Source organism: Camelus bactrianus, chromosome 9 (genome assembly GCF_048773025.1).
Source record: "Camelus bactrianus isolate YW-2024 breed Bactrian camel chromosome 9, ASM4877302v1, whole genome shotgun sequence".
Taxonomy (NCBI): Eukaryota; Metazoa; Chordata; class Mammalia; order Artiodactyla; family Camelidae; genus Camelus; species Camelus bactrianus.
Genome location: NC_133547.1, coordinates 49,599,573 through 49,625,686, shown reverse-complemented (window position 1 = coordinate 49,625,686; position 26,114 = coordinate 49,599,573). Strand labels below are relative to the sequence as shown.

At 52.0% G+C, this 26,114-nt stretch overlaps 2 protein-coding genes across 11 annotated transcripts in view; both read right to left on the bottom strand.

Annotated features, from left to right (window-relative positions):
• The window catches only part of SLC38A8 (solute carrier family 38 member 8), a 34,970-nt gene extending 12,341 nt beyond the window's left edge, over positions 1-22,629 (bottom strand). Inside the window, exons 1-6 of the mRNA XM_074370354.1 lie at positions 19,014-22,629; positions 18,420-18,592; positions 14,550-14,748; positions 11,213-11,354; positions 10,085-10,186; positions 4,095-4,152 (exon numbers count right to left, since the gene is read on the bottom strand). Of these exons, the coding sequence (XP_074226455.1) occupies positions 4,095-4,152; positions 10,085-10,186; positions 11,213-11,354; positions 14,550-14,748; positions 18,420-18,590 (672 nt within the window). The 5' untranslated portion in view covers positions 18,591-18,592; positions 19,014-22,629. The remainder of the gene's footprint in view (positions 1-4,094; positions 4,153-10,084; positions 10,187-11,212; positions 11,355-14,549; positions 14,749-18,419; positions 18,593-19,013) is intronic.
• Positions 22,630-25,138: 2,509 nt separating this feature from the next.
• MBTPS1 (membrane bound transcription factor peptidase, site 1) overlaps positions 25,139-26,114 on the bottom strand; it is a 47,266-nt gene continuing 46,290 nt past the window's right edge. For all 10 annotated transcript variants that reach the window (XM_074370347.1, XM_045505532.2, XM_045505541.2 and 7 more), the window contains one exon: positions 25,139-25,985. In XM_074370347.1, coding sequence (XP_074226448.1) covers positions 25,789-25,985 — 197 coding nt within the window. In that variant the 3' untranslated portion in view covers positions 25,139-25,788. The remainder of the gene's footprint in view (positions 25,986-26,114) is intronic.

Below are 26,114 nucleotides of genomic sequence, written 5' to 3'. Positions count from 1 at the left end.
GCCTCTCTCGCTCCCTCCTCTTCGGAGACGGCCCACACTCTATGGAGTGTGTACCTACTTTTACTTTAACCTGAGTACCCAACCCCAGCACCTCGTGGCCTTTCTCTTGCCTCTTGAAACAGCCTACACTCTATGCACTATGTATCTCTCTAAATAAATCTACCTTTACTCAAAAAAAAAGTCCCAATGTCCGCCCACCGTAGAAGGCAGAAGTAACCCATCAGATATTCACAGGTGGAATATGACACGTCACTGAAAAGGACGAACACCACCGCCCACCTCAACACAGAAGAACCTCGCTGTACCATGGGGCAGAGGCAGCCAGACAAGAATGTTCTCCGTATGTGAAGTTCAAGTTCAAGCCCAACAAGCCGGGACTGGGTTATCAGCTGCAGCCCTGCTGACACTTGGGGGCCATCCTACGCATGGTAGGATGTTGACCAGACCCCTGGCCTTGACCCACTAGATGCCAGGAGCACAGCTTCCCTACCCCCTGCTACCACTGTGACAATCAAAAATGTCCACAGACATTGCCAAGTGTCCCCTGAGGGCACAATCACCTCCAGGTGAGAGCCACCATTTATGGTGACAGAGGGCAGAATAGCAGGGTGGGTGAGGGGTGCTCTTGAGTGGAAAAGGTCACAAGGGAACCTTCTAGGGGGAGCTGACAATGTTCTAAACCCCACTGGGGTGACGGTTTCATGGGAGTACATGTACTGATGGTTTATAGACTTCATATGTCTTATGTCACATTGCCACATTTTTTAAAAATATAAACTACATATAGCCAATGCCAAGAGCCCACCTGTGACATGGACTAACTGGGGCAGGACCGGGGCAGTGGTGTTTTATCAGCAGACCAGGAGACCTTGGCAGCCAGGGCTGAGAGGTGTTGCTGTATCTGGATAGACCCTAGGGGTTCTGGAAACTTCCTGGGCTCCTGGGACAGGGTTCCATCATGTCCACCCTAACCCTTTCATTCACTTCTGATCACAACCCACGTGCTGATCGTGCTCCCCCCGCCCACTCTCCACACTCAAGGGCCCTGCTCCCCTCACCCACCGAGTTCAGTCCATCCTGTCCCTCTGCTGCCTCAGGGCTTTTGCCTGGGCTGTGTGCTCTGCCTGGGATCCTACTCGTCCTTTAGGAAAGCCCTCCTCAGCCGGCTGAGTTCCACTCTCATGTGTCCCCATGCCCGCCCTCCCCGACATGGGCACATTTGGGTTTGCTTGTTCAGCGTCTGTCAGCTACGTGATGACAGACACACCTGCCTCACTCACTCCCAGCACGGAGTTGATCCACAGTGGAAGAACACTCCAGGGGTTCCTCGTTCGTCCATCCCTTTGCCCCGCCTCCAGCCATGAGGACTCCCCACACCTGACCCCATCCCTCCACACTCAGGTGTTTATCAGTCCCCTTGGTGCGAGCGTGGGGTGCCCATAAGCAAGCCCATGCAGTCCCCATCCCCAAGGAGTGCACCCCACCCCTCCTACTTTCAGCCAGGGTGAGCTCACACACACCTTCCACGACTCACTGGCCTCAGGAAGCCTGAACCTCCCAGGCGCTCCACCCAGGACTCCTCTTACCTCAAAGGCCAGCTTAGCCAGGCAGGCGGGCTTCCCCCGCCCTGCCCCCTCCCACCGGCCCTGGGAACTCTCCACCAACAAGCATGGAACTCAGGATCAATGCTCCCGCCTCCTGTCCTCAGACCAAACGATACACAGGGAAGATGCTTGGCGGTGCCAGGATGGAGCCCTGCCCTCCTTCCTGTTTGTCCTGACTCCTGGGTTGTGTTACTCTTGGTTTTATTCAGGGAAATAAAGCTCGTCTTCTGAGGGCTGGGCTGCCTCGCTGGGGCAGCATCTAGAGTGGTGGCTGGTGGCAAGCAGGCTTGCTACTCAGTGAGGGAACGTGGGGCAGAGGAGCACACGGTGGGGAAGAAGAGGACACAGCCCAGGGGCCCACTAGTTGAGGAATGGAAAACAGGCTATGGTCTGCCCAGATGGTGGAATATTATTCAGCCATGCAAAGGAACACAGTACTGAACATATGGACAACACGGATGCGCCTTGAAAACACAAGGCCAGTGAAAGAAACCAGTCACAGAGGACTGCACTCTGTGTGATTCCACTTACAGCAAGTGCCCAGAACAGGCAAATCCACAAAGACAGAGATTGGTGGCTGCCAGGGGCTGGGGGAGGGATGAGGGGGAATGGGGAGTGACTGGTAACAGCTAGTTTCTTTTGTGGGTGATGGGAACGTTCTATAATTGATTTTGGTGATGGGTGCACAGTTCTGTGACACACTAAAGACCACTGAATTGTACACTTTGGATGGGGGAGTTGTACGCCACGTGGGTTCTCTCGATAAAGCTGTTTAAAAACAACAAGGGAGAAGCACTGAGGATGGCCAGGGTGGCCAAGAGCAGAGCCTGCATCCCCATCCCCTACTCCTCCCAGGCCCCTCTTTCCAATTCTGCACAGGCTGGAGGGGGTGCCCCAGCACTGTGTTAGGAGGGGTGAGTCTGAACAGTCAGAGCTCCTGATGATGTCAGGGGGCCTCCCCTTCCCTGCACAGCCCCTCCAAACTTGCCCCACTCCTCACCCTGCTCCCTCCACCCCCAGATCCCTGACTCCCCAGCCAGAACCCAGCAGCCCCATCTCTGGCCTCAGCAACTAATCCTCAGCCCCACCCCAACCCTGCAATTCGCATCTTCTCCCAACTCCCCATTTCCACATCCCGTGTCCCTGGAAACTGCAGCCAGGGCCTCGGTTGCTAGGAGAATCGGATGAGGGAGCTGAGGCAAAGGTGAGGGGGGTGACCCTCCCTTGTAAGCATCTGGAAAGCAGCCCCCCCACCCCGCCCGGCGCGAGCCTGCCACACCATATGGAGCTCAGACGCAGGAGCGAGGGCTGGTGAAACTGCATCCAGACACACAGCTGACAGCACCATCATCGCTTTACATCTTTCAAAATATTGGGTTAGTGTTAAGGAGAAACGTGAGAAATTCCATAAGTGGCATGCTAAGCCCTAGAAGCGATACACGGACTCATTTATAAAGATAAATGGAAATGGTTCAGGAGTTCTTTTTCAGAATTGGTTCTTAAAGGAAATACAAGATAAAGAAACAGAAAGAGAAGCTATCTGATGACTCAGGGACGCAGACACTCAGGCCAGGAAGCTCAGATGTTGTCAACCCTGAACCACTTTCCCCTGTAAACTTGGTTTTCCTTTGGGCGGTTTTGTTGGTGGTGTAGTGGGTAGGTGGTTGTTTTTAGGAAAGAGGCAAATCTTTCCTAAAATTAACAGTGGAAGGATGGAATCAGCTGCCACCTGCTAGGAGCCTGGGAAACCCCATGAGAGGCTGGAAGGTAGAGAACAGAGCCTGGGCTCCCTACAGACCCCCTCTGGCCCCGCATGGAGGGAGCGCTTTGCTGAGTCCGAGGCAGCTCTCCAGCCTGGGGGCCTTACCCCTCTGTGGCTCTCAGCACTGCCCTCTCTCACTGAAATGCCCTCCCCTTCACCTGGCCGCTTCCTGCGACTTCTCAAAGATTCCTTTCAGGTATCAGTGCCTAGAAAAGGGCATCTCTGAATCTGTCCCACCCAGGGCTACTCTGGAAGCCCCTCTGCTAGATTCCACACACAGCTCCCTGACATTCTATCAAATTCTGTGCATTTTGCTGGGTACCCTCTCCTGCATGCTTTCCCGCCCTCCAGCCCCCAGGCCCATGCAGCAGAATTCACCCGCAGGAAGGCATTCTGCCTAAGTGGACGGCTCCAGGTCCCCAGGTATGGCGACAGTCCCGAGAGGCTTTGCAGAGGAGGGGACAGGTCTCGGATCCCCACACTCTACCCTAGACCCGGGCAGCTGCTGTTGGTGGTGAGAGTGGGGGCTGGGTTCCCAAGTTCAACTGAAATTCACAGCTCACTGAGCCCAGACACCCACCCACAAGCTCAGACTCTGACAGCCCGGCTCATCTGAGAACAAGTCTTCAAACTTCTCCCCTGACAGGGAGGGCACACTCTCCCAAGGGGAGTAGGTAGTCACCCCACTCTGCAAATGCCACCCTTTTCAACACCGATGCCAAGGTTACCTGAAACCCAAAGCAGATGGTGGGGAAGACGCTAAATCCAGAGGTCCAGGAAGAAGGACTGTAAATAGACAAGAACCAATGTTTATTATAGACAGTTAAACTCAAGACAACCTTCAACTAGAAGACGAGTTTTAAACAATACGAGCAAGATATAACTAAGCATGATCCTAAGACAGATTTTAATGACCATGTCCACTGCCACGTTTGGGGGAATGGAAAGGCTGCATGTCACATGTCGCGCTAAGTACATCTGTGCTGACGTTTGGCAACTTGACATTTCTCTGTGCTGGCAGAACTCGGGGCAGGGCATGGCTAGAAGGAACTCCTAACGTCTCCTGGAGACCACCTGTTCCCAGTGAGGTGAGGAGCTGGGGGTTAGGGGGGGCACAGGCAGCATCAAACAGACCCTAATAGTACAAGAATGGTTTGACTTCTGTCCAAGCTGCCTAAGAGGACTGAGGCGCGCACACGGCAGAATCTTCAGGTCAAGCCCTCCCAGTAGTCCCCAGATGGTGGCCCTCCAGCCTCCTCTAACAAGCAGCTCTAGGAGCCAGCCTCCAGCACCTCTGAGGACATATGGTGGAATGGGGCACAAAGAGCATTTGCTGTAGAATCGGGGTTTCCTGGCTGTGGTAGAATTTACCCCCAAAGAAGTCCACATCCTAATCCTGGGAACCTGTTAATATGTAACCTTACATGACATGAGAGACTCTGCAGAGGTGATAAAGGGTAAGGACTTTAAAATAGGGAGATGATCCTGGATTATCTCAGCCCCATGTATCACAAGAATCCTTGAACCTTCACAGAGAACCTTCCCCTGCTGTGGTCAGAGGGAGCTGTGACCACAGAAATGGGGTTAGAGAAAGGTAACAGTACTGGCTTTGAAGATGGAGGAAGGGGCCACAAGTCAAGGAATGCAGGCAGCTCTAGGGGCTGGAAAAGGCCAGGAAACAGATTCCAGTCTTGAGCTTCCAAAAGGAACCCAGCCCTGCCAACACCTCGATTTTAGCCCAGGGAGGCTCACTGTGGACTTCTGACTCCAGAACAGTAAGATAATAAATGTGTGTGGCTTGAAGCCACCATGTTGGTGGTCACTTGTTATGGCAGCTGCAGGACACTGGACAGAGGTGTCTCCTTTCTGTGCTCTGGCCGACTCTTAAGTCTGGATGCAGCTCATGGAACCTCCCAGGCAAGCCCCGCCATCCTGGACTTTCCTCAACAGCACCATCCGCTGACGGCCCAGCCTCCTAGTCACAACCAGGGGCAGAGCAGCCATGTTTCCACTGCTCCGTCTGCCCGCCTGCGTCCTTGGGGCCACATGTGCTGTCCCCTCCTATTCCTCTGGCTGAGACTATCCCAGCTCCAACCTTGGAGGCTGCATCTCCAGAGTGCAGGACCCTCCCCTCCATGTCAGCAGACACGTGCTGTGTCCTCCGGCCCCCTTGGGCTCCTGCTTTCTCTCCTCTTCCCCTACTCAGAACTCTCTCTCCTGTGTCCTTCCCGCTGTCCGGAACCCAATCCACCTGGGCCTTCATCCCCACCTCCTGCCATGATGAAGCACATCAGGTCACCAGCGGCCTCCATGGCCAAATCCAATGCTGGGGCTCAGTGTCACGTGACCCAGGAGCAGCACTGGGTGGTGATGACCCCAACCTTCTTGAAATGTTCACTGACTTCTGAAACTCCTCTTCTATTCTCCTCTGTCCTGGGTTGCATAGTATTCCCCCAAATTTATATCCATTGGGAATTTCAGAATGAAGTCTTATTTGGATACAGGGTCTTTGTAGGGGTAATTAGTCACATTAAAACAGGGTCATACTGGAGTAGGTTGGGAGTGAATCCAACAACTGGTATCCTTACAGGAAGAGGAAACACACTCAGGGAGAAGGCCAAGGGACGACAGGGCCGAGCATGGAGTTAAGCACCTGCAGGCTGAGGACGTCAAAGAGTGCTGGCACCCCTGGAAGCTGGAAGATGCAGGAAGGACCCTTCCCTGGAACCCCTAGAGGGAGTACAGCCCTGCGGACACCTTGATTTTGGATCTCTAGCCTCTAGAACTGACAGAGAGGTTTCTGCCGTTTTCAGCCCCCCAGTTTGTGGCTGTTTGCTGCAGCAGCTCCAGGAAGCTAACGCATGCTCCTCACTCACCACCCATCCCCACCTGTCACCCCACCTCCCCTTGACCTCCCTGGGCCAGAGGGAGTACCACCGGCTCAGTTACAGTTCTTACCGACCGGGTTGCGGCCTGGTCATCTCTGGGGCAAGCTTTCTCTCCAGCCCAGGCCTCTCTGAACTCCAGACACACAGTTTGACCAGCTGGCTGACATCTTTATTTCGTGTCTCAAAGCTGACTCCCACTTAAAAGGTCTCCTCCACCTGACCTCCTCCCCCAGCCATCTGTTTCTCTCTGTCTCATCCGACTCAAGAAATGGCATCCCATCCTCTGCTGGGAAACAAGCTGCTGGAAAACAAGCTGCTGGACAACAAGCAGCTAGAAAACAAGCCACACCTCGATTTCCATGAGCTTAAAACATTGTATTCACACTTGCTTGCTGAAAATGCACACACTTGCTTTGTTTTAATGTTTTATGCAGTAGATTACCTATAGCATGTATTATGCTAAAGAAGATTTGTGGTGAGCAACCCTGGGATTGACCACAAGGGCTCAAAGGAGGGCACATGTTTCCTGAAGGTAAACAATGGACAGCCCGGGAAAGCCAGGTCATCCATTAACAGAACTTTGTTCTGGCATGAAAGCATGCTGTTTAACCCAAGGGAAATGTTTGCTATCTCGAGAGGTCCCAGAGGCAATCACAGGGTAGACTCATAAATCTAAGATACCCTGAGGAGGGTGATTGTTCCTGGAGGGGATAGGCTTGTACTTAATCAATCACTCAGCAAGCAGAACCTAGTGCTTATTGCATGGAATATCTAAAGCCTCACCTCTTTGATCACAAGTTTTTCTGAAGTTGTATACTCCTAATAAATATGATGTCGACCAGGCTTTTGGCACTCTCAGTCCACGAGATCTTGAGTCCCCTGGTCCCATCTTTGCTCTATACTTTGTCTCTTTGTTTCTTAAGTCTTGCGTCACCCGTCCTCAGACACGGTCTCGAGCTGCACTGGATGCAGCAATCCTCCCTGGTCCTCAAGCCCAAAATTCAGAGTACCCCCTGGACTCTTGGGCTACTTCCAATCTGTCATCTCGGGGTCCACGCGATTTGCGGGGCTCAGTGCAACACAAACATGGCCAGCCATTATTTAATGGCAATTAAGAATTTCAGAAGGGCTGGAACAAGACAAAGGATGCCAAGCCTTACCACTTTTACTCAACATATTCTTGGAAGTCCTAGCCATACCAATCAGGCAAGAAAAAGAAATAAAAGGGATACAAATTGGAAGAGAAGAGGTAAAATTATCACTATATGAGGATGGCATGATACTATCTATAGAAAATTCTAACAGCTCCCCACAAAAACTACTATAGCCAATAAAAGAATTCGGCAAGGTAGCAGAATACAAGATTAACACACAGAAATCACTGGCAATTCTTTACCCTAACTATGAATTAGCAGAAAAAGAAAGTAAAGAAACAATCCCTTTTAAAATCACATCCAAAACAATAAAACAGTTAGGAATACATCTGATCTAGGTGGTGAAAGACTTATACATGGCGAACTACAAAACAATGATTAAGGAAATTAAAGATTACTTAAAGAAATGTAAAGATATCCCATGCTCTTGGCCTGGAAGAATCAATATTGTTAAAATGGCCATACTGCCTAAGGCAGTCTACAGATTTAATGCGATCCCTATCAAATTACCCTCAGAGAACTAGAACAAATAATCCTAAAATTTATATGGAATCACAAAAGATGCAAAATTGCCAAAGCAATATTGAAGAAAAAGAATAAAGCTGGAGGAATAACACTCTCAGACTGCAGACAATATTAAAGAGCTAAGTAATCAAAACAGCATGGTATAGGCATAAAAAGAGACATATGGATCAATGGAACAGAATAGAGTTCAGAAATAAACCCACAGACCTACAGCGAATTAATCTTTGACAAAGGAGGCAAGAACATACAATGGAGAAAAGACATTCTCTTCAGCAAGTGGTGTTGGGAAAACTGGACAGCAGATTGTAAATCAATGAAGTTAAACACTCCCTCACTCCATACACAGAAGTCAACTCAAAATAGCTTAAAGACTTAAACATAAGACAAGACACTGTAAAACTGCTAGAAGAAAACATAGGCAAAGCATTCTCTGACATAAATCTCAGCAATGTCCTCCTAGGGCAGTCTACCCAGGCAATAGAAATAAAAGTAAAAATAAACAAATGGGACCTCATTAAAGTTACAGGCTTTTGCACAGCAAAGGAAACCATGAGCAAAACAAAACAAACCACGGAATGGAAGAAAATATTTGCAAATGATGCGACTGACAAAGGCTTAATTTCCAGAATATATAAACAGCACATACAACTTAATAACAAAAAATGAACCCAACCCCAAAATGAATAGAAGACCTAAACAAGCAATTCTCCAATGAAGACATACAAATGGCCAACAGGCACATGAAAAAATGCTCAATATCACTAATTATCAGAGAAATGCAAATGAAAAACTACAATGAAGTATCATCTCACACCAGTCAGAATGGCCATCATTCAAAAGTTCACAAATGATAAACGCTAGAGAGGGTGTGGAGAAAAGGGAACTTTCCTACACTGTTGGTGGGAATGTAGTCTGGTGCAGCCGTTATGGAAAACAGTATGGAGATTCCTCAAAAGAGTAAAAATAGACTTACCATATGATCCAGCAATCCCACTCCCGGGCATACATCTAGAGGGAACTTTAATTTGAAAAGATACATGCACCCCAATTTTCATAGCAGCACTATTCACAATAGCCAAGAAATGGAAACAACCTAAATGTCCATTGACAAATGATTGCATAAAGAAGCTGTCGTATGTTTATACAAAGGAATACTACTCAGCCATAACAAATAAAATAATGCCATTTGCAGCAACATGGATGGACCTAGAGATTGTCAGTCTAAGTGAGGTAACCCAGAAAAAGTAAGAAAAATACCATATATCATTCATACGTGGAATCTTTAAAAAAAAAAAAAAAAGGACACTACAAACTCATCTACAAAACAGAAACAGACTCGCAGACATAGTAAACAATCTTATGGTTACAGGGGAAAGGGGGTGGGAAGAGATAAATTTGTAAGTTTGAGATTTACAAATGTTAGCCAGTATATACAAAATAGATTTTGAAAAGTTTCTTTTGTATGCACAGGGAACTATGCCCAATATCTTGTAATAACCTTTAATGAAAATGAATGTATGTATGTATATGCATGACTGAGACACAGTGCTATACACCAGACACTGACTGTACTTCAATTAAAAAAAAATTTCAGAATGGCAACAGCAGGGCATTAATCCCAGTGTGGGGCCCTTCTGAGTGCGAGGCCTTGGGTGAGGTCATAGGTCCCAGGCCCAGGGAGCTGGCTTGATTTCAAGCTCCTGCTGTGATCAAAGTCCTGTAGAGGCTTCCCTGGAAAATCCTGCCACACTGACGGGACCCCCCTACCCGCTCCCACTCTTGGCCTTGCTCAGGTGGTCGGGCCACACTGGCCTCTGTGCATCCCTGTCCCTCTGCCCTAGCACTTGTGTCTTGCAGGCTGGTTCTGCTGCCTCCATGCAGTGGGGGGCACGTGTGAAGCAGCTGAGGAGCCCTGGGCTGGTGTGGTGTTTAATGCTTCCGTGTCCCCTAGCCTGTCCCCCGTCCTCACTGGCAATAGTTGTGTCATTCTGAAGAAGGGCCTTTGTTTTGCTGGGCTGTGTGGCATCAGAGACTTGAAGGATTTCATGGGAGGAGCAGGGCTGTCTGTGCAAACCATGGAGGGGAGAAGTGTCCCTCCTCCAAGGAGCCCCTCCTAACAGCCCTGGAAAGCCATGGAAAGCCTAGACTTACCTCGAGGCCAGGTGGGGCTCTCCAGCGAGGTCTTGGGGCCTGAGGTAGTATTGTGCCACAATGACCAGGGCCAGGTAGCAGGCGGCCAGGGTGCCTAGGATGCTAACACACAGAGGATACCAGTATTAGGGGGACTCCGTGGTGCCACTGGTGCCACCAGGGAGGGCCTGTGAGCCACACAGAATGAGATCTGAATGCCAGCTCTGCCCACACTAGCAAGGTGTTGGACTAAGTTCTCACTCTCTGAGCCTCAGTCTCCTGATCTGTACAATGGGGGCAGCAGGATGACCCATTCCAGGCAGGCAGGGCCGCACTCAGGCCCAGGGGTCAGATCTGTCAAGCTCCGAACTTGCCGGCATCTGTGAGGCTGTGATCCCTACTGGTGTCTTGGTCTCTCCAAGGACAGCCACACAGCCACTCAGATTCAGCATCTAAGTCAGGACACTGTCCACTCGGCCACAACCCAGCAGGAAGGAGGGCCCTGGCTTGGCTGGATGTGATAAAACAGGCTGGCGAGGGCTTGGGGGTGCCTGGGGGCTCAGATGTGCCACCCAGCATTTCTCTGCTCCATTTCGCTACACGACAGGGAAAGGCGGCTTGCACACTCATGTGAGTACTTTTGCCAGAGTTTACTTTTTTGAAAGTATATGTAGACCCTCAGGCCAGCAAATGAAAAAAGTGTGTTGTGGGGGAAGGGTATAGCTCAAGTGGTAGAGCGCATGCTCCACCCAAGAGGTCCCAGGTTCAATCCCCAGTACCTCCTCCAAGTGTAAATCAATGAAGAAACCCAATTACCTCCCCCTCAGAAAAAAAGTGTGTGTGTACGTGTGTGTCTCCATTTCTCTCTCTGAGCTTGTGTGCACAGAAGAAGTTTGTAATCATTAAAGAACAAAACATCAGCTGCAACAGTCACGTCATTTTGGGTCGTTTTCTTTTTTGCTTACCTATATTTTCTATCATGCACACTTGTGATTTGTATAATTTTAAAAAATTTCCCCTTCTCCAAATGGGAGTGCCAATGCTGGCAGTTCCTCTATCTCGGGTCGACAGCAACCACCTGCCAAATGCTGCACAGGTGGGGACCCAGTCAGAGCCACTGCCCTGCCAGAAAGGGTCTACAGTCCATACCTCGTGTATTTCTGGAACCCAATCTCGCGCGGGACGGACAGGGGCAGGATGACCAGCCCGGAGAGCAGTGTCAGAGTGAAGCGCTGGTCGGTGTACCAGGGCTGCGGGGCTGGCGGGGCACCGGGCAGGAGGAAGTCACACACTGTAGAAGAGACGGGAGGAGATACATGGAGCCCTGCGCTGGCCTCCCACAGCAGGCGAGCTGCGGGGTTTCCAGCTCTGGGTCCCCGGGGTCAGGCGCTGGGGGGAGGTGTTCGCCATGGCGCCAAGTTAGCCCTGTGATCCCAAAGGGATGGGGTAATAAGTGTGATGGGGACCTTGTCATGTGCCACAGGGACAGAAGGAACACGCTACACGAATTCATTCAACAGATATTCACCAAGCTCTTTCCGACAGGCAGGTGCTGCTCTAAGTCCTGAAATCAGCAGCCAAAGACAGAATGGTCTGCCCTTGAGGCACCTTGCGTTCTTGTAAAAGATCCTTTTTGTTTGCTCAAGAGTTTCATGGGTCTCTGGGGTTGAGCTGGTGCCTGGAGTGGTTTATTAGCGCCGATGCAGGGGAGAGCATCATCGCTGTGGTCCTCTGTCACTGTTTCATGACAAACTTCCCCAAAACAGTGGCCTAGAGCAACCCCTTTATCACACAGCAGGAACTGGAGTAAAAGAATGAGGGCAGGGCTGAGCTGGCCACCTTCTGCTCCACACCCCTGTGGGGGTATTTGGCTGGGCATGGGACGCTGGAGGGTCCTTGAGGGCTCCACCCACCTGGGGTGCCTGGGCAGGGGGGTGCACCTGGGCTCAGAGGGGCCATCCCTGCAGTCTTGGGGGTCTCTCCATGCGGACCCTCCAGCAGGCTAGTCCATGGCCGCTGGGGCTCCTGAGACCAAGGTGGAAGCTGCTGTCCCCTTGAAGGCCAGGCCTGCAACTGGCAGTGTCCCACCTGCCACCTTTTACCGGGCCGAGTCTACTGGAATTCAAGGGGACGGAGCACAGACCCCATCAATCTCTCAACAGAAGGAGTATCCAAGAATCAGGGACCTTTTTCCTTTTACCACAGCAAGATGGAGAATTTGGAGTTGATGTAAGAGGCAAGACAGATGGGGGTGGAGAGCAAAGGGGAGGCAGCAAGATGGCTTGAGGCTGGAAGCATGTGAGGGGAGGCAGCCCCGCAGCCCCCTGGGGGGCCTGAGAGCCGGTTTCTGGCCCACCTTGAGGTGCACTGCTGTAACGTAACCCTTTTCTGTTCTCACCACGTGCTCGATACAGCCAGTTGTGCAAAGTAATAAATGCCTGATCAGAATGGCTTATGTCTACTGGAGTGACATAGCGGACAGCTCCACATCGAGGTCACTGCACAGAGGCGGCCCCGTGGGAGGGGAGGCGGGCATGCCGGGCCAGAGAGACCAAGGAAATGCACGCATTTGAAGGAGCACAGAGACCTCAGTGAGCATCAGGCCCCGTGCAACGTGGGATGAGGTGCGAGCCCGTCTTACCCATCCCGGTCTCCTGCAGCCAAGAAGCCCAGCTCTGCCATCTGGGCTACGCCAGCTCCTTCTTGAGCCCTCACTTTTCAGGCCGTTCCTTGGTGTCCTCGACACCAGTCTCTTACAGTCATTTGTACCCAATGCAGGCGATGACTCCCCCAAACACCCCAACCTCTATTTAGTCTTCCTTCCTAGAAGCCTGGACTTGCCTTCAGAAAGAGACATCCCCAAATATCTAATCAGAAACACATAAATGATGGTCTCCCGGTCCCAGTCAATCTACCCAAAGCCAGGGTGGCCTGTGTCCTCATCAAAGCTCTAACCCCTCCAGGTGATCTACTACTGAGCCAGAATCCCTCTCAACACTGTAGCACCTCAGAATCCTTCTCAACACAGCAGCACCACCAGCTGACCAGAACTGAAACGTGACATGACCTCTACCTGCCACTGGCAGGTAGGGCATTTTTGTTCAAATTTACCAACTGTGTGATGCTTTTTGGGATACAAATGCTTCCAGAACATGGAAGCCTTTCATTTCAATATCCTAGCTCCAGGGACCTTTTCTCACAGTTCAAAGACAGAACAGACAAAACAAATGGCAAAATGGTAGATGGAGACCCAACCGTATCAGTAATTACATTCCAAGTAAAAGTCTAAACATTTCCAATTAAAACCTGAGACTGTCAAGATGATAAAAAAGCAAGATCCAACCATATGCTGTCGACAAGAGATGCATTTTAAAATTCCCAGCCACAGCTCGGTTCACAGTAAAAGAGTGGGAAGAGAAATACTGTGCAAACACTAATCTTAAGGCAGCTGGAGAGGCTATATTCATAGCAGAGAAGGTGTATATAATGACAAAGTATTATCGGAAACAAAAAGGGATATTTCATAACAAAAGGGCAATTCAAGAGTGTGCTTAATGACAGAGCTTCAAAAACAATGAGGCAAAAAAAAAAAAAACAAAAAACCCAAAACCGGACATGATTATAGGGAAAAAGAGACAAATCCACAACCACAGTTGGAGATTTTAACACTTCTTCTCTTATAACCTGACAGAGTATCTACCCCCACTTGCCCCACCAAAATCAGCAAAGCTATGGAAGGTCTGATCAAAGCTGTGGACCACCTTGACCCAATGGGGAGTTCTAGAACACTGCACCCAGCAGCCAGACTACACATCCTTTACGAGTATGTGGAACGCTTACCAAGACAGATCACATTCTGGGTCACACAGCAAGTCTCAAATGCCACAAGACTGAAGTTGCACAGATGTGTTCTCTGCCCACGATGCAATTAGGGTAAAAATCAAAAAGTGATCTAGAAAACTCCCCAGTAACTGGAAACTGAATCACACAATTCTCAACATCCCATGAGTCAAAGGAATCAGAGCAAAAATCAGCAAAGGTTTTGAATGGAATGAAAATAGAACATATTGAAATCAATGAAATGCAGCCAAAGCGCACTTAGAGGGACACTGTTAGTGGGGGACTGGAGGCCAAGGGTATGTGGGGCTGAGAGTCTTTGACATGCCACAATTCAAGGTGTTACTGGTTCTCTCTCACAGGGGCTTCTCTGCAGTTGGCTCCACCCCCCCACCTGTAAAACGAATTGTCCTCACTGGGCATCCCAGCACAGGCCCCTCTCTCCATGACTCTCATCATGCTAGGAATTATTAGTCCCGGGTCTCCCTTCCCCATGATAACATTTGATGCTGGGGGGTGGGGGGTGGCCTTGGTCTCTGTTGCTCGCCAAGGGTCCAGACCAGGGTCCAAGTCCTGCTCATCCACCAGGAGCCCAGGGGTCCCGAGCTCCACACCCTGGGACCACCCCCGACGCCACTCAGGTACTTACATTTCTCCAGCTGATCCCCAATCACCCTAAGGAAGGCCACAGAGATCATGAGCAGGTTGACAATGAAGCAGGCCTCACACAGCTTGCCGATGGCGGGTCCGCACAGCCCTCTAACCACGCCCTGGTAGGTGGCCTGGCCACTGACAGAGGCAGCATAGCCCAGGATAACCAGTCCGCTGATTAGGAAGACCAGGGAGACCTGCAGGGCAGGATGTGAGGCCAGGTGAGCCTAGAGCCGCCCCCCAAGCTCGCCACCCTGATGCTGATGCCACTTCCACTGGACCTCTACCTGACAAGCCGCCAGCCCTCTCCCCTCAAACCACAGCTGCAGAGAGGTGAACCCTGGAGACCACACTGGCTGTAAGTCTGAATCTGGGATTCGCATCATTCCACAGCAGGTGGACAAACAGGGCAGCAAAAACCCAGAGTTTAAATTCCTCTCCTAAGATCACTTATGTTGTGGGTGTAGAGATCATAACATGCAGTGGTACAGAAGTAAGCATACCTGGGTTCAATTCTAACTGTGACTCTCACCTGCTCTGGGCCAACCACCAACCTCTGTCCTCCCATCTGTGAAATGGGGATGACACCGTATTACCTTATGGGGGGATGTGATGCCTTTGGACTAAATAATCACGCAACACACTCAGCTCAGTGCTTGGCCTGTGACAAGTGCTCAAGGAGTGATCGTCGTTCCTGTTCTCCAGACACCCTCCCTCTCAGGGCTCTCTTGACTTCAGCGTAGATTTTCCCAACACTACGAAAAATTTTCAAACATCTGGGAAAGGTAGGAAGAACTTTACAGTGAACAGGATTCTATTAGGAGCAGGGCACTGTGCCTGCCTTCTGGCATCTCCACCAGGCATCTGTGAGTCCATGAATCTGTTTAAACTTGGGAGTCCATTTCAGAGCAAGCTGCAGATATTAGTATACTTCCCCCCAAATACTTTGGTGTGTGTATCATTAATTAGAGCTTGATACTTATTTACAGTCCTTCTCTCTCGTAAGGTAAAATTTACACACAATGAAATGCACAAAAACTTAAGTGCATCTAAGTGGACACCGGAAGGGGTACAACCCAATGCACATGTGCAACCCAAACTCCATCAAGAACAGAACATCACCACATCCACAAAGTTCCCTCCTGACCCTTCCCAGTCATGTTCTACCTCCTTCCTGGGCTCAGAAAAAACTCTACTGTGGTATTTTTCTGGCTTTGTACACTGAACATCTAACTGGACCTCGTGAGAGGAACTTGAAGGTTCAAGGTCAGGAGGGGCACGCGTGCTCCCTCCAGCCGCTGACCCTTCCCAGTGCCAGTTCCACTGCCTGGAACAGCCTCCCTCCTCCACCACTGCCCCTCCCCTGGGGAACTCCTGCTCTTGCTCCCTCCTCTCCAAGGTCACCTCCTCCAGGAAGCCTCCCCATACTTCACCCCCAGAGTGAGCTCAACCCTCCATATCAGGCTCTGAAAGAACCACGCCTTTTGGAGGCATGCTTTTTTCCCACACCCTAATCTCCAGAACCTGTAACACTGACTTAGTGGCCACCATCTTTGCAGATATAAATAATGAAGATGTAATTAAATGAAAAGACGTTTCTGCAGGTATCATTAAGGATCCTGAGGTGAGGTCATTCTGGATTATCTAAGTGGGCCCTAAATCCAATGACAAGTGTCCTTACAAGGGACAGAAAATGAAGTGACACAGAAGAGATGCTCATGTGATGATGGAGCAGAGACCAGAGGGATGTGGCCACAAGCCAAGGACGCCAGGAGCTGAAGAGGCAGGAACGACCCCCCCCTCCCCCAGAGCCTTTGGAGGGAGCACAGCACTGCTGACACCTTGATTCAGACTTCTGGTCTCCAGGGCTGTGAGCGGATACATTTTTGTTGTTTTAAGCTGCCCAGTTTGTGGTCCTTGGTTCCAGCAGCCTGAAGACACATACTTATAACTGTGCATATAGTATGGGGGTCTCCATCTCTCATCCACCAGACTCTAAGTTCCATGAAGGTTGGGATCATGTCTTTTTTGCTTACCATTTAGCCCCAGAAAAGCACCCAGTACACAGCAGGGGCTTAGGAGATATTGTGGACAAACGGAAGGGAAGAGGGGATCAGGCTGAGCCTCTGCTGGTGAATGCGTGTCTCTGCTAATACAACTAGCTGTCCACATGGGGGCAGGTGACTTGCAAGAGGGACCCTGAGCCTCTGACAGCCAGTTGGCAAAGAGCCCTTATGGCCCCCTGGCCAGGCCCCGCCTCTCCCTGGAGCCGAGGAGGGTGCAGGCTCATTAATTTCATTAAACCTCCACTGCTAATGGGGCCGTTAGAGACCTAAAACCTCACACCACTGAGCTCCCAGTGGTGGGGTATTTAAGCACTCCTCCTGCCCAAGTGTGGCCTTGCAAAAGGGGAGAGAAGTCTCACTGGCTAAGAGGATGGGAGAGTCAGGACCTGGAGGGTGGGGGGGTGCTGATTACCAGGCTGATTTTTCTCCCTTGCTGGGAGTTTCCATTTATTTCCATTTGGAGTCTCTCCTCAAGCCTGCCTGCTCAAGCAGGAACTTTAGACCACCCTACACAAAGAGCATGCCGCCACAGTAGCCCCCGTGTACCCCCGGAACCCCTCAGAAACGCATGCTGTCAGGCCCACCCAGACCGGCTGAGTCCACATCTGCGTTCCCACTAGGTACCCTGCACAGAGCCTGGGGAGCGGGGAGCCACATCCCGGCCTCACTGCCCTGCCTGCCACCCTCGGAATGGCCATGTCTGTGCCTGACCACAGACCCCCACGAAAGCCCGACCTGCTCTATTGCTGACCCTTCGTGGCTAGAGATCGGGCTTCTCCCAGGCCCTGGAAGGGCAGCTTTTCTGCTGCACTTGCCCCTCACGTGCCCTTGGACACATCCTACCACCCTCACTGAGGTTCACCGACCACCTCCTCAGAGGGGCCTTCTCTGACCCTCCATGGGTGTTATCCCACCGTCCCACGACCCTCCCAGCTCTGCCCACCACCTCAGACTATCTCAATGGACCTCTTGTATCCTATCCAAGTGACCGCTTAGAACAAGCTTCACAGGGACGGAGACCACACTGTCTTAACCATCCGACACAAGCCAGGTGCTCAGCTGGGTTACACTGGATGCTATGCAGGGCAGCATCTGGCAGTTTCCAGGATGAGAAAAGCCCTGTGGCCCACATATGAGTAGAGTCTGGCCATTATCAGCTGGCTGCCATAAAAAAAGCATCTGAGATAATGCCTGTCAGAGAGCTCACCACAACATGCCCGACTCCTATCAGCTCAAGGAAAAGAATAAAAAACAAAAAGAAGCTGTGCTAACGAGCAGCTCTTTCCTGCTGAGGATGCTCAGCCCCCAGACTTCCTGGGAAGGGAAGGCAGGCTCTGCACGCAGCAAGCAAAAGTGGCCAGACACCCCTGACACCACACAGGGCCTGGCTCAGCTCAGGGTGGGGTGTCATGGCAGCCTCAGTCCTGATCTGATCTGCCCACAGGATTTGGGCTTTTGTTGTGGAGCTGAGACCACAGGCAAGAGAGGTTAGCTGGTGGCTCAGAGACGACGCCTTTCCAGCTGAAAAGCCAGGGTGATCCAATGCAGATGTGCGTGCAGCCGGGCTCTGCCGCGCCTCTACCTCCCCGTCGCCCGGCTGCATGGAGGATGCTCTCGGCCTGGGTCTGCAAGAGGATTCCCTTCTCCCTTTGTGAGCTGAGTGGGACGGAAAATCAAATCCCACAGGAGTAATTTCGAAGACAGGCAGCTCTGCAGAAGCAACGCCTAGGACCCCGCCTGGAAACATTAAACTCAGCTCCCATCTGCTCCAGGAGACCTCAGAATGCTCCCCAGGGGCTTACCAGCTCCACTAGAAAAGCGGGGGCCACCCCACCCGCCTGGTGGAAGGCCCACGGGAAGTTGAGCAAGCCGGCCCCGAGTGCGGATTTTAGGAGAATGAAGACTGCGCCCAGGGAGGACAGGCCGGGGCTGGCGTCCTCCGGAACCGGCTTTTCCAAAACCTTTCTGTCCATGGCTGGAAAACAGCAGAGGGGTGGAGAGAGGGGACAGTCTTGGCACTGTCTTTCCAGCTCATGGTATCCTTCTGGAGCTGTGACAGGTCTCTTCCCAGTTCAGCCAGAGCCAAGGCATCTGTCCCAACCACCCCAAGCCTCGATCCCTCTCTTCCCAGCCTCTGTTCCCCCTTCCCAAAGCAGTCCACACCCACATGCCCCATAACTTCTGGTCCTCACCTCCTCCCCCTCAACTGTTGCCCCCCCAGCTTCTACCCCTGTCTATGGGCCCTCCTACCCTCCCACTCAACCCAAGGGCACCTGGGCCTCCCTCCCCACTTCTCTTCCGACCCCCCACCTCCCTTCCCCCCATCACTGTTCCCACCCACCCCACACCTCCACCCCAGCTTCTGCACTGATGGTGCTCCAGCCCCCAGTCCTTACCACCAAGTCCAATCTTCAGCGCAACAGATGGTCCCCGGCCATCAGGGACAGGACTCAGGCTCACTCCAGAGGGCTGGGAGAGGAGGAAGGAAGGTTCTAGCTGTGCCTGGGTAAGCCAATGAGTTATGAATTACAGGAGCCCTAGAGAGCATGTGTTGGGGTCATGCCCCAAAACCTAGGGGGACAGGGGCAAGAGGTCAGGGCCATCTGTCCAAAGAATTTGCAGCTTCTGAGTCTTCTGGCCCGAGGAAAGGAGTCTTAAGACTCCCAGGGGCGGGGCTTTCCCAGCTGCCTGGAGAGTTAGAGGGAGCTCAGCTGGGAGAGATGGGGGGGAGGCTGCACTGATCTCAGTGCAGTGACCTGGGGCCCATTTCTCAAACGCCTCCTCCCAGGATGTCTCACAGGCCCCTCACCCCTGGCCTAAGGGAGGGGGCGTGGAAGGAGTCTGAAGCTTGGCACCTGTCACCTGCTAGGGGCGCCAAGCCTAGTTTCCCATCTGCAAAAGGGGGTCTATATGCCTTCCTCTCGTGGGCTGTAGACACAGGCATGGAAAGGCCCAGGCCCTCAGCAGGAGCTTCACCAAGATGCTCCCCAAATGAACGAGCCCGTGAATCACCTGAGGATCTTGTTAAAATGTAGATGCTGATTCGTCCCACCTGGGGTGGAGCCGAGAGTCCACATTTCTCACAAACTCCAGAGAGACAGGTGCCCCGGACCACACTTTGAATAGACAGATACCATCTCCCTAACCTGAAAGTCAGGTAAGATGGCAGAATGTATTGGAAACGGTCCTGTTCTGGAAGATGCAAGCCTGTGAAGGTCAGACCTTCAGCTCAGAGGTGAACTTGCTTATTCCTGGTACCCAGGCTAGAATCCCCCAGAGGGCATGGTAAAATAGATTGTGAGGTCCGTCCCCAGCATTTAGGATTCAGTGGTCCTGGGGACCGAACCACCTGCATTTCTGACAGCTCCCAGGTGACGCTGATGCTGCTGTTCTAGGGCCCTTGTGAGAACTACTTTCAGTTCCACACCTTCAATGCCTCACTCCACCAGTCTAAATCTGACTAGATACGCCCCAGAGGCTTTCCTCCTGTGATTTCCGAAGGTCTCAACCCCTGACTGTGCCACCTCCTTGTGGTTATACTTTGCAGGCTCTACTTGCGGCGTGGCCAGCCTGTCTGCAGGCGCCAATGGGAAAGGATTTGGGCCATGACTCCAGCTGCAGTTCTGCTGCCACCATGTAAGCAGTGGCCACTGTGACCCAGGCCTTACAGCAAGTGGCTCAAAAACGTGACCAATGGCAAGGGACGGGACGAGGATTTAGCCCTGAGTGTGTCATTGCGAAGCCAACAGTGACACGCTGCCTCCCGCACCTGCCCAGGCTCTGATGGTGCCCAGAGAATGACTGAAGGCAGGGTTTTCGGGGGAGGGTAGCCCCAACCAAGGGCACTGGAATTCGCAGGGCTCTGTCCCCACATCCACCCCTGCAGCAGTGAGACAGAAGATCAGAGCCCTCACCCGCGGCCTGGCTTTGTACTCCTTAATCTCAGCTCTGGGCGCCTCGGGCACCTCCCTGTCCCGCCCGGTCCCTGATTATCGGCCCATTAACGTGCATGACTTAGAAATTGGCCACTGGGCTGTGAAATCCCACTCAATGGGGAAAACCTCTTAACTCTGAGGGGCTTTGATATGCACTCTGCCAGCATCTCAGGCTGGTGTGACCTTTCCACTCCGTGGGGCCCCAACTGTGTGGGCGAGCGGCTCCAGTGGCACATGGGACTTGGCCTCGTGCCCCACCTGCCCGTGGAGGCATCTCCCTTTCATCAAGGGACATTCCAGGGTCCCTCCTTTCCTTCCCCACAGAGTCTGGGTCACCTGACAGGTTGGAAACTTCCTGGGAAAGTGACCTTGGCTCATCTCCGCAGACCTTTGTGCTCACACCCATTAGAAAGTTCTGGAAGACAGATGAAGCAGGTCTCAAGGACCGAAGGGCAAGGGATTGAACGGCGACCTCACTACTCACTAGCTCTTGTGATCCAGGCCTGACGGGGTCACCTGTGAACCAGTGGGAACACTCCCTAACTACTCTGTGGAGCCTTAGGAGGACCCACAAGAAGAGGGCTCCTGCTCCTGAAACACCCATGTGCCAGACGCCAGTATCTGTGTCTGTGGTTCCACCTCCACCTGATTCCAAGCTTCCAGACAGCGTTCTGGACCCTGGCTACACTGCACCCGAAGGACCCTTCCACTGCCCCTGTCAACCCACCCTCAGAGCTTCAGATGAAGTAGGTCTAGGGGGCCAGGCACCAGGATTTCTATAAAGCTCCCCCAAGAAACACTCGCATGCCCCCAGGTGGAGAACCGCAGTTCTGAGGAGGGAGGGCCCCGTCACCCCCGTGTCCTTGAGCCTACAGCCCCTCCTTGGCCGCAGCTTTCTGCCCTGGCCTGATCTTCAGAAGGTGGCTTTATAAACACCAGGCAGAGGGAACCAGATGCTGGACTTTTCAGTTAACCTCCTGTGGGAAACGTATGACACACCCAGCGTGTCAGGCTGAATGGTCGCTCCCATCGATGTCCTTGTCCTCATCCTAGAACTAGTGGCTGTGTCACCTGGCGTGGCAAAAGGGACTCAAAGGCCAGACCTTGAGATGGGGCGAGGATCCTGGGTGGTCTCTGTGGATCCTAAATGTTACTGCAGGGACCTGGGAGGGGTCGGAGGGAGCTGTGAGGACAGAAGCAGAGGGTGGATGGAGTGGTCGCACTGAAGGTGGAGGGAGGGGCCGTGGCCAAGGGATGCAGGTGCCTCCAGCAGCTGGAGAAGGTTAAGTAAGGAGATGGATTCTCCACTGGCGCCTCCAGAAGGACCCAGACCTACCCACACCTGATTTTAGCACCATGAGACTGACTCTGGACTTCCAACCTCCAGAACTACAGGGAATAAATGTGTTGATTCAGCTGCCGCTTCCTGGTAACTTGTTACAGTGGCAGCAGGAAACGGACACACCCAGCACCCAAGTTCAGACGGTCCACACCTCCAAGAGGCTGGACGCCTGTGGGCACCCCCGCCGCTCCACAGCAGGGGTCTCCTCTGCAGAGCAGAGACCACAAGCCTTGCTGTCCCCTCCCTCTATTGAGGGGCTGGTGCCCCGGGTTATAATCTGGACTCCCACCTGGGTGAAGGAAAAGAAAACTGCATCTAGCGTTTGAAAGTAAAAGGAAGCATCTTCGAACAGGCTTCATGGTGACCTTCCTCCACCCACGGCGGCCACAGGCAGAAGGGGCAGGGAGGAGTCAGTGGCCAGACCGGAGGTGGAGTCCCTGGGCAGCAGGTGGGTGCCCAGCCCTGCAGGGCCACTGTCCCTGGCTCCTGACCCTGGTCCCCACCAATGTGGGGTCTGGAGGGCCCAACAGCCTCTCCTAGCCTCCAAGCTGGGGCTCCCACCTGGCCTGGTCACAAGAATTCCCTGGGGAGATTTGTGGGGGGTTCTGTGGTAAAATTACATAGGATTCACCATTTTAGCCATTTTAAAATGTACAGCTCAGTGTCATTTAGGACACTCACAATGTTGTGCAACTGTCACCACTACCTAGTGCCAGAAGATTCTCAACACCTCCCACTCATCCCCATTAGCAGTCCCTCCCCACCCTCCCCTTCCCCAGCCTGAAGCCACACTATTCTGCTTTCTGTCTCTGAATTTGCTTGTTCGGGACATTTCATATAGATAGAATCATACAATGTGTGGCCTTCAGTGTCCGGCTTCTTTCAGACAGAAGGATCCGCCATCTTCTCAAGCCTCACCCCTGGGACCCAGCTGCTCACGGCGGGCACGTCCTGGGCCAGGCTCTGGCGCGGCTGTGACGCTGCCTTTCATGGCATTGCTGCTGAGCGTCCGTGTACATCATCCCCCATGAGGGGTGCCCTCCAGGAGCTGCAGGAAGCGCAGGACCCTAAAACCCTTGGGACCGTAACAACTCTCCTGTTGTTGACTTGGCCTCAATGTGGTCTGGGGGTCCAGGTGCGTCTGCCTCTGTCCTCGTCATGCCCCAACTCCGTGAACCTACAGATGACCGAACCCAAAGTACACATGTGTGCCCCGAGGCTGCCAAGCTGGTGCTCGATGCTGGGCCAGGGGCTCCACCAGCTAGAGGGGGAGCTGGTCTCTGGAAAGCAGGTAGGGCAGCAACGGGAACAGGAGGGCCGGTCCTGAAGGCCGGTGACAAGCATAGATGCAGACCTCAAAGGCCAGGCGAGGGGCCCTTTCAGCAGGTGCGGACAGATCTTGGAGATGAGGTATCCTCCCTGAGGCCTGCAGCCAGTGTGGAGACTAAACGCTCCAAAATGCTCCAGCTCAGCACTCTGGGGTTGAGAACTTTGTTTCACAACCACATGGCCCACAGCATTAGGATGGCCCTACAGTGGAGCTGGAGACTCTCCAGTTTATAAACAGTTCCTCTAATTCAATCATTCACCAGCATTAAATCTGAGAGACTTTGCATTCTCCAGATTGCAGGCTTCTCTTGAAAAATCAAAAGATGCACTGTCCTTGAGACAGGGCTGGGGCACTCCAGCGAGTTCCAGCCCAAGGTCCACTCCCCCCGGGGCCATGTCCTCACTCCCAGGACCTGCCTGGGCCGGTGGGACACCAGCTTACACGGAGCTGCCGGGCAGGTGCTGAGCTGGCCACACCTGTGGAGGGTAGGCAGGGAGACCAAAGGCTCCAGAACAAACAGGGCACCAGCCCCTTGTTCTGAGACGTCAAAGGTCCATGGACTGCTGTGAGGACGACATGCCACCAGGAACCTAAATGCCAGGGGACAGAGAGAGCTCTTCGGGGCCTTCAGCAGTGCCTCTAAGTCCTCAATGCAAGAGCGGCCACGGAACGCAGCTAAAAGCTGCCAGGTCACCACTATGATCCCACATGGCCTAAGCCCTTCCCGCTCAGACTGTCCTCATCTGTGATGTGAAGGCTGCTGTCTGGCCAGTTGGAGTAGAGAAAACAGACTGGACAGAGGGGGTTAACCATTAACAGACTGTTCTTGGATTAGGAAATGGTTTCTTAGAAATGGTCTGTAATAGATCAAATGGAGTTCATAAAAATGAAAAATTTTTATGCTTATAAGGATACCTTCAGTAAAGTGAAAAGATTATCACCAAGGAGCAAAACTATGTGCAAGTTATAGAGCTCATAAAGGACTCAAACGTGGGATACACAAAGAACTCTTACAAGTTGTTAATAAAAAGGCGACTCAATTTAAAAATGGGCAAAGGATTGGAAGGGTTATTTTTCCAAAGAAAATAAACAAATGGCCAATACACACACAGAAAGATGTTCAACATCATTACTCATTAGGGAAATAGAAATCAAGCCACAATGCGACATCACTTCACAATCGCTAGGATGGCTATCATCAAAAAGACAGGTAACAGTAAGTGCTGGCGAGGATATGGAGAACCGGAACCCTCATACCCTGCTGGTGGGAACGTAAAGTGGTATGGAAGCTTTGGGGAAAAGTCTGGTGGCTCCTCAAACAGTGAGGCATGACACTACAGGAGTTTACTCCAAGGTGTCTACCCAACAGAAGTGAAAACATATGTTTACACCAAAAGTGGTACTTGAATGCTCACAGCCACGCTATTCACAACAGCCAAAGGGTGGGAACAGCCCGGATGTCCATCAACTGAGGAACAGATTAAGTACAGTCCATCACAGGATGGTGTTATTCAGGTACAGGAAGGGATGAAGTACTCAGACGGCTGCAACACGGATGAAGCGCAAGAAAACACTGTGAAAGAAGTCAGCCCCCAAAGGCCACATATTGTGCCATCCATTTACATGGAATGTTCCGAGATAGCAAACTGCGGCTGCCTGCAGCTGTTGGGAGGGAACATAGGCTGACTCGCTACTGGGTATGAGGTTTCTTTTGGAGGCGATGAAAACGTTCTGAAATTATGGGGGTAACAGTTGCACAACCTTGTGAATTACACTAAAAACCATTGAATAGTACACTTGTAAATGGAGAATTTTGTAGTATGTGAATTATATCTCAAAAAATAGATTTAACAGGCTGATTCAGGCTGTCATCAAAGAGAAATGGACAGATGGAAAAAGCCCATTACACACTCATTTTTAGCGTCATACAGGTAATGCATATTTATTGAAAATTTTCTTCACCGACAATGGTGAGATCAAGACCCAAATTACAAAACATGATGGCAGTTGATACTTATAAAAATAAAGCGAAGGGCTATGTTTCACAGATTTGTGCAAGTTTCCTTCAAATCTCAGTCTGTCTTTTCGTTAAAAAGGAGATCATGGCATCTGTGTTATTCCTCATGATGTCATAGTAAAAATCTGCATTCCACTGACAAAAAAATATCTTTGCTTACAAACAGCACAAGTCTTTAAAGTGACTTTTCCCCAACAATAAATATAGAAAATAGCCTTTATCAAACATATCTCAGCTTGGTCAGAGCTGTTTCCTCCCCATCGGGGCGGGAGACCCAATGCCTCGAGAAGTTCCCCGAGTCTTTGGTGCCGTGGCGCCGGTGGCGCCTCCCTCGGGGCTGACCCTCCCAAGCCCCAGCCCTGACGCACTTCAGGACACACTGCGAGTCCGCTCACTGCACAGCGCAGGTCTGCTCAGAATGGCTCGAAGACGCCCCATGCATCCAGCTGAAGGCTGGAGCCCCTCCAAGCCGGCGGCCCCTGGAAACCCCACAGCCCCACCTGCCCGCCATGGCCATCAGCAAAGGCCCTCTGGCTCACAGCAGCCGTCACACCGAGGGGGTCCTGGGTGGGTGAACCTGCTGCACAAGCTGTGGGCGCTTCACTCGGGGCTTCCTCCGCTTCGGCCTGCTCTTGGCCTTGTTGATCTGCACCACAAAGAAGGCCAGGACCACCATGGCTCCCAGGAAGGCAAAAACAGGGATGGTCTGGCCCACCTCCTGGTTGTAGCGGCCAGGCATGATCCCTGCAAGGGGACAGCGGAGGGGTGGTCAGGACGCCACAGAGCTGCACGGCCGCAGCCTCTGTCCTCGGAGGGTAGACTCATCGGAGACGCAATGCTAAAACCAACATCACCAGCTGGGCTTGCAGGCCA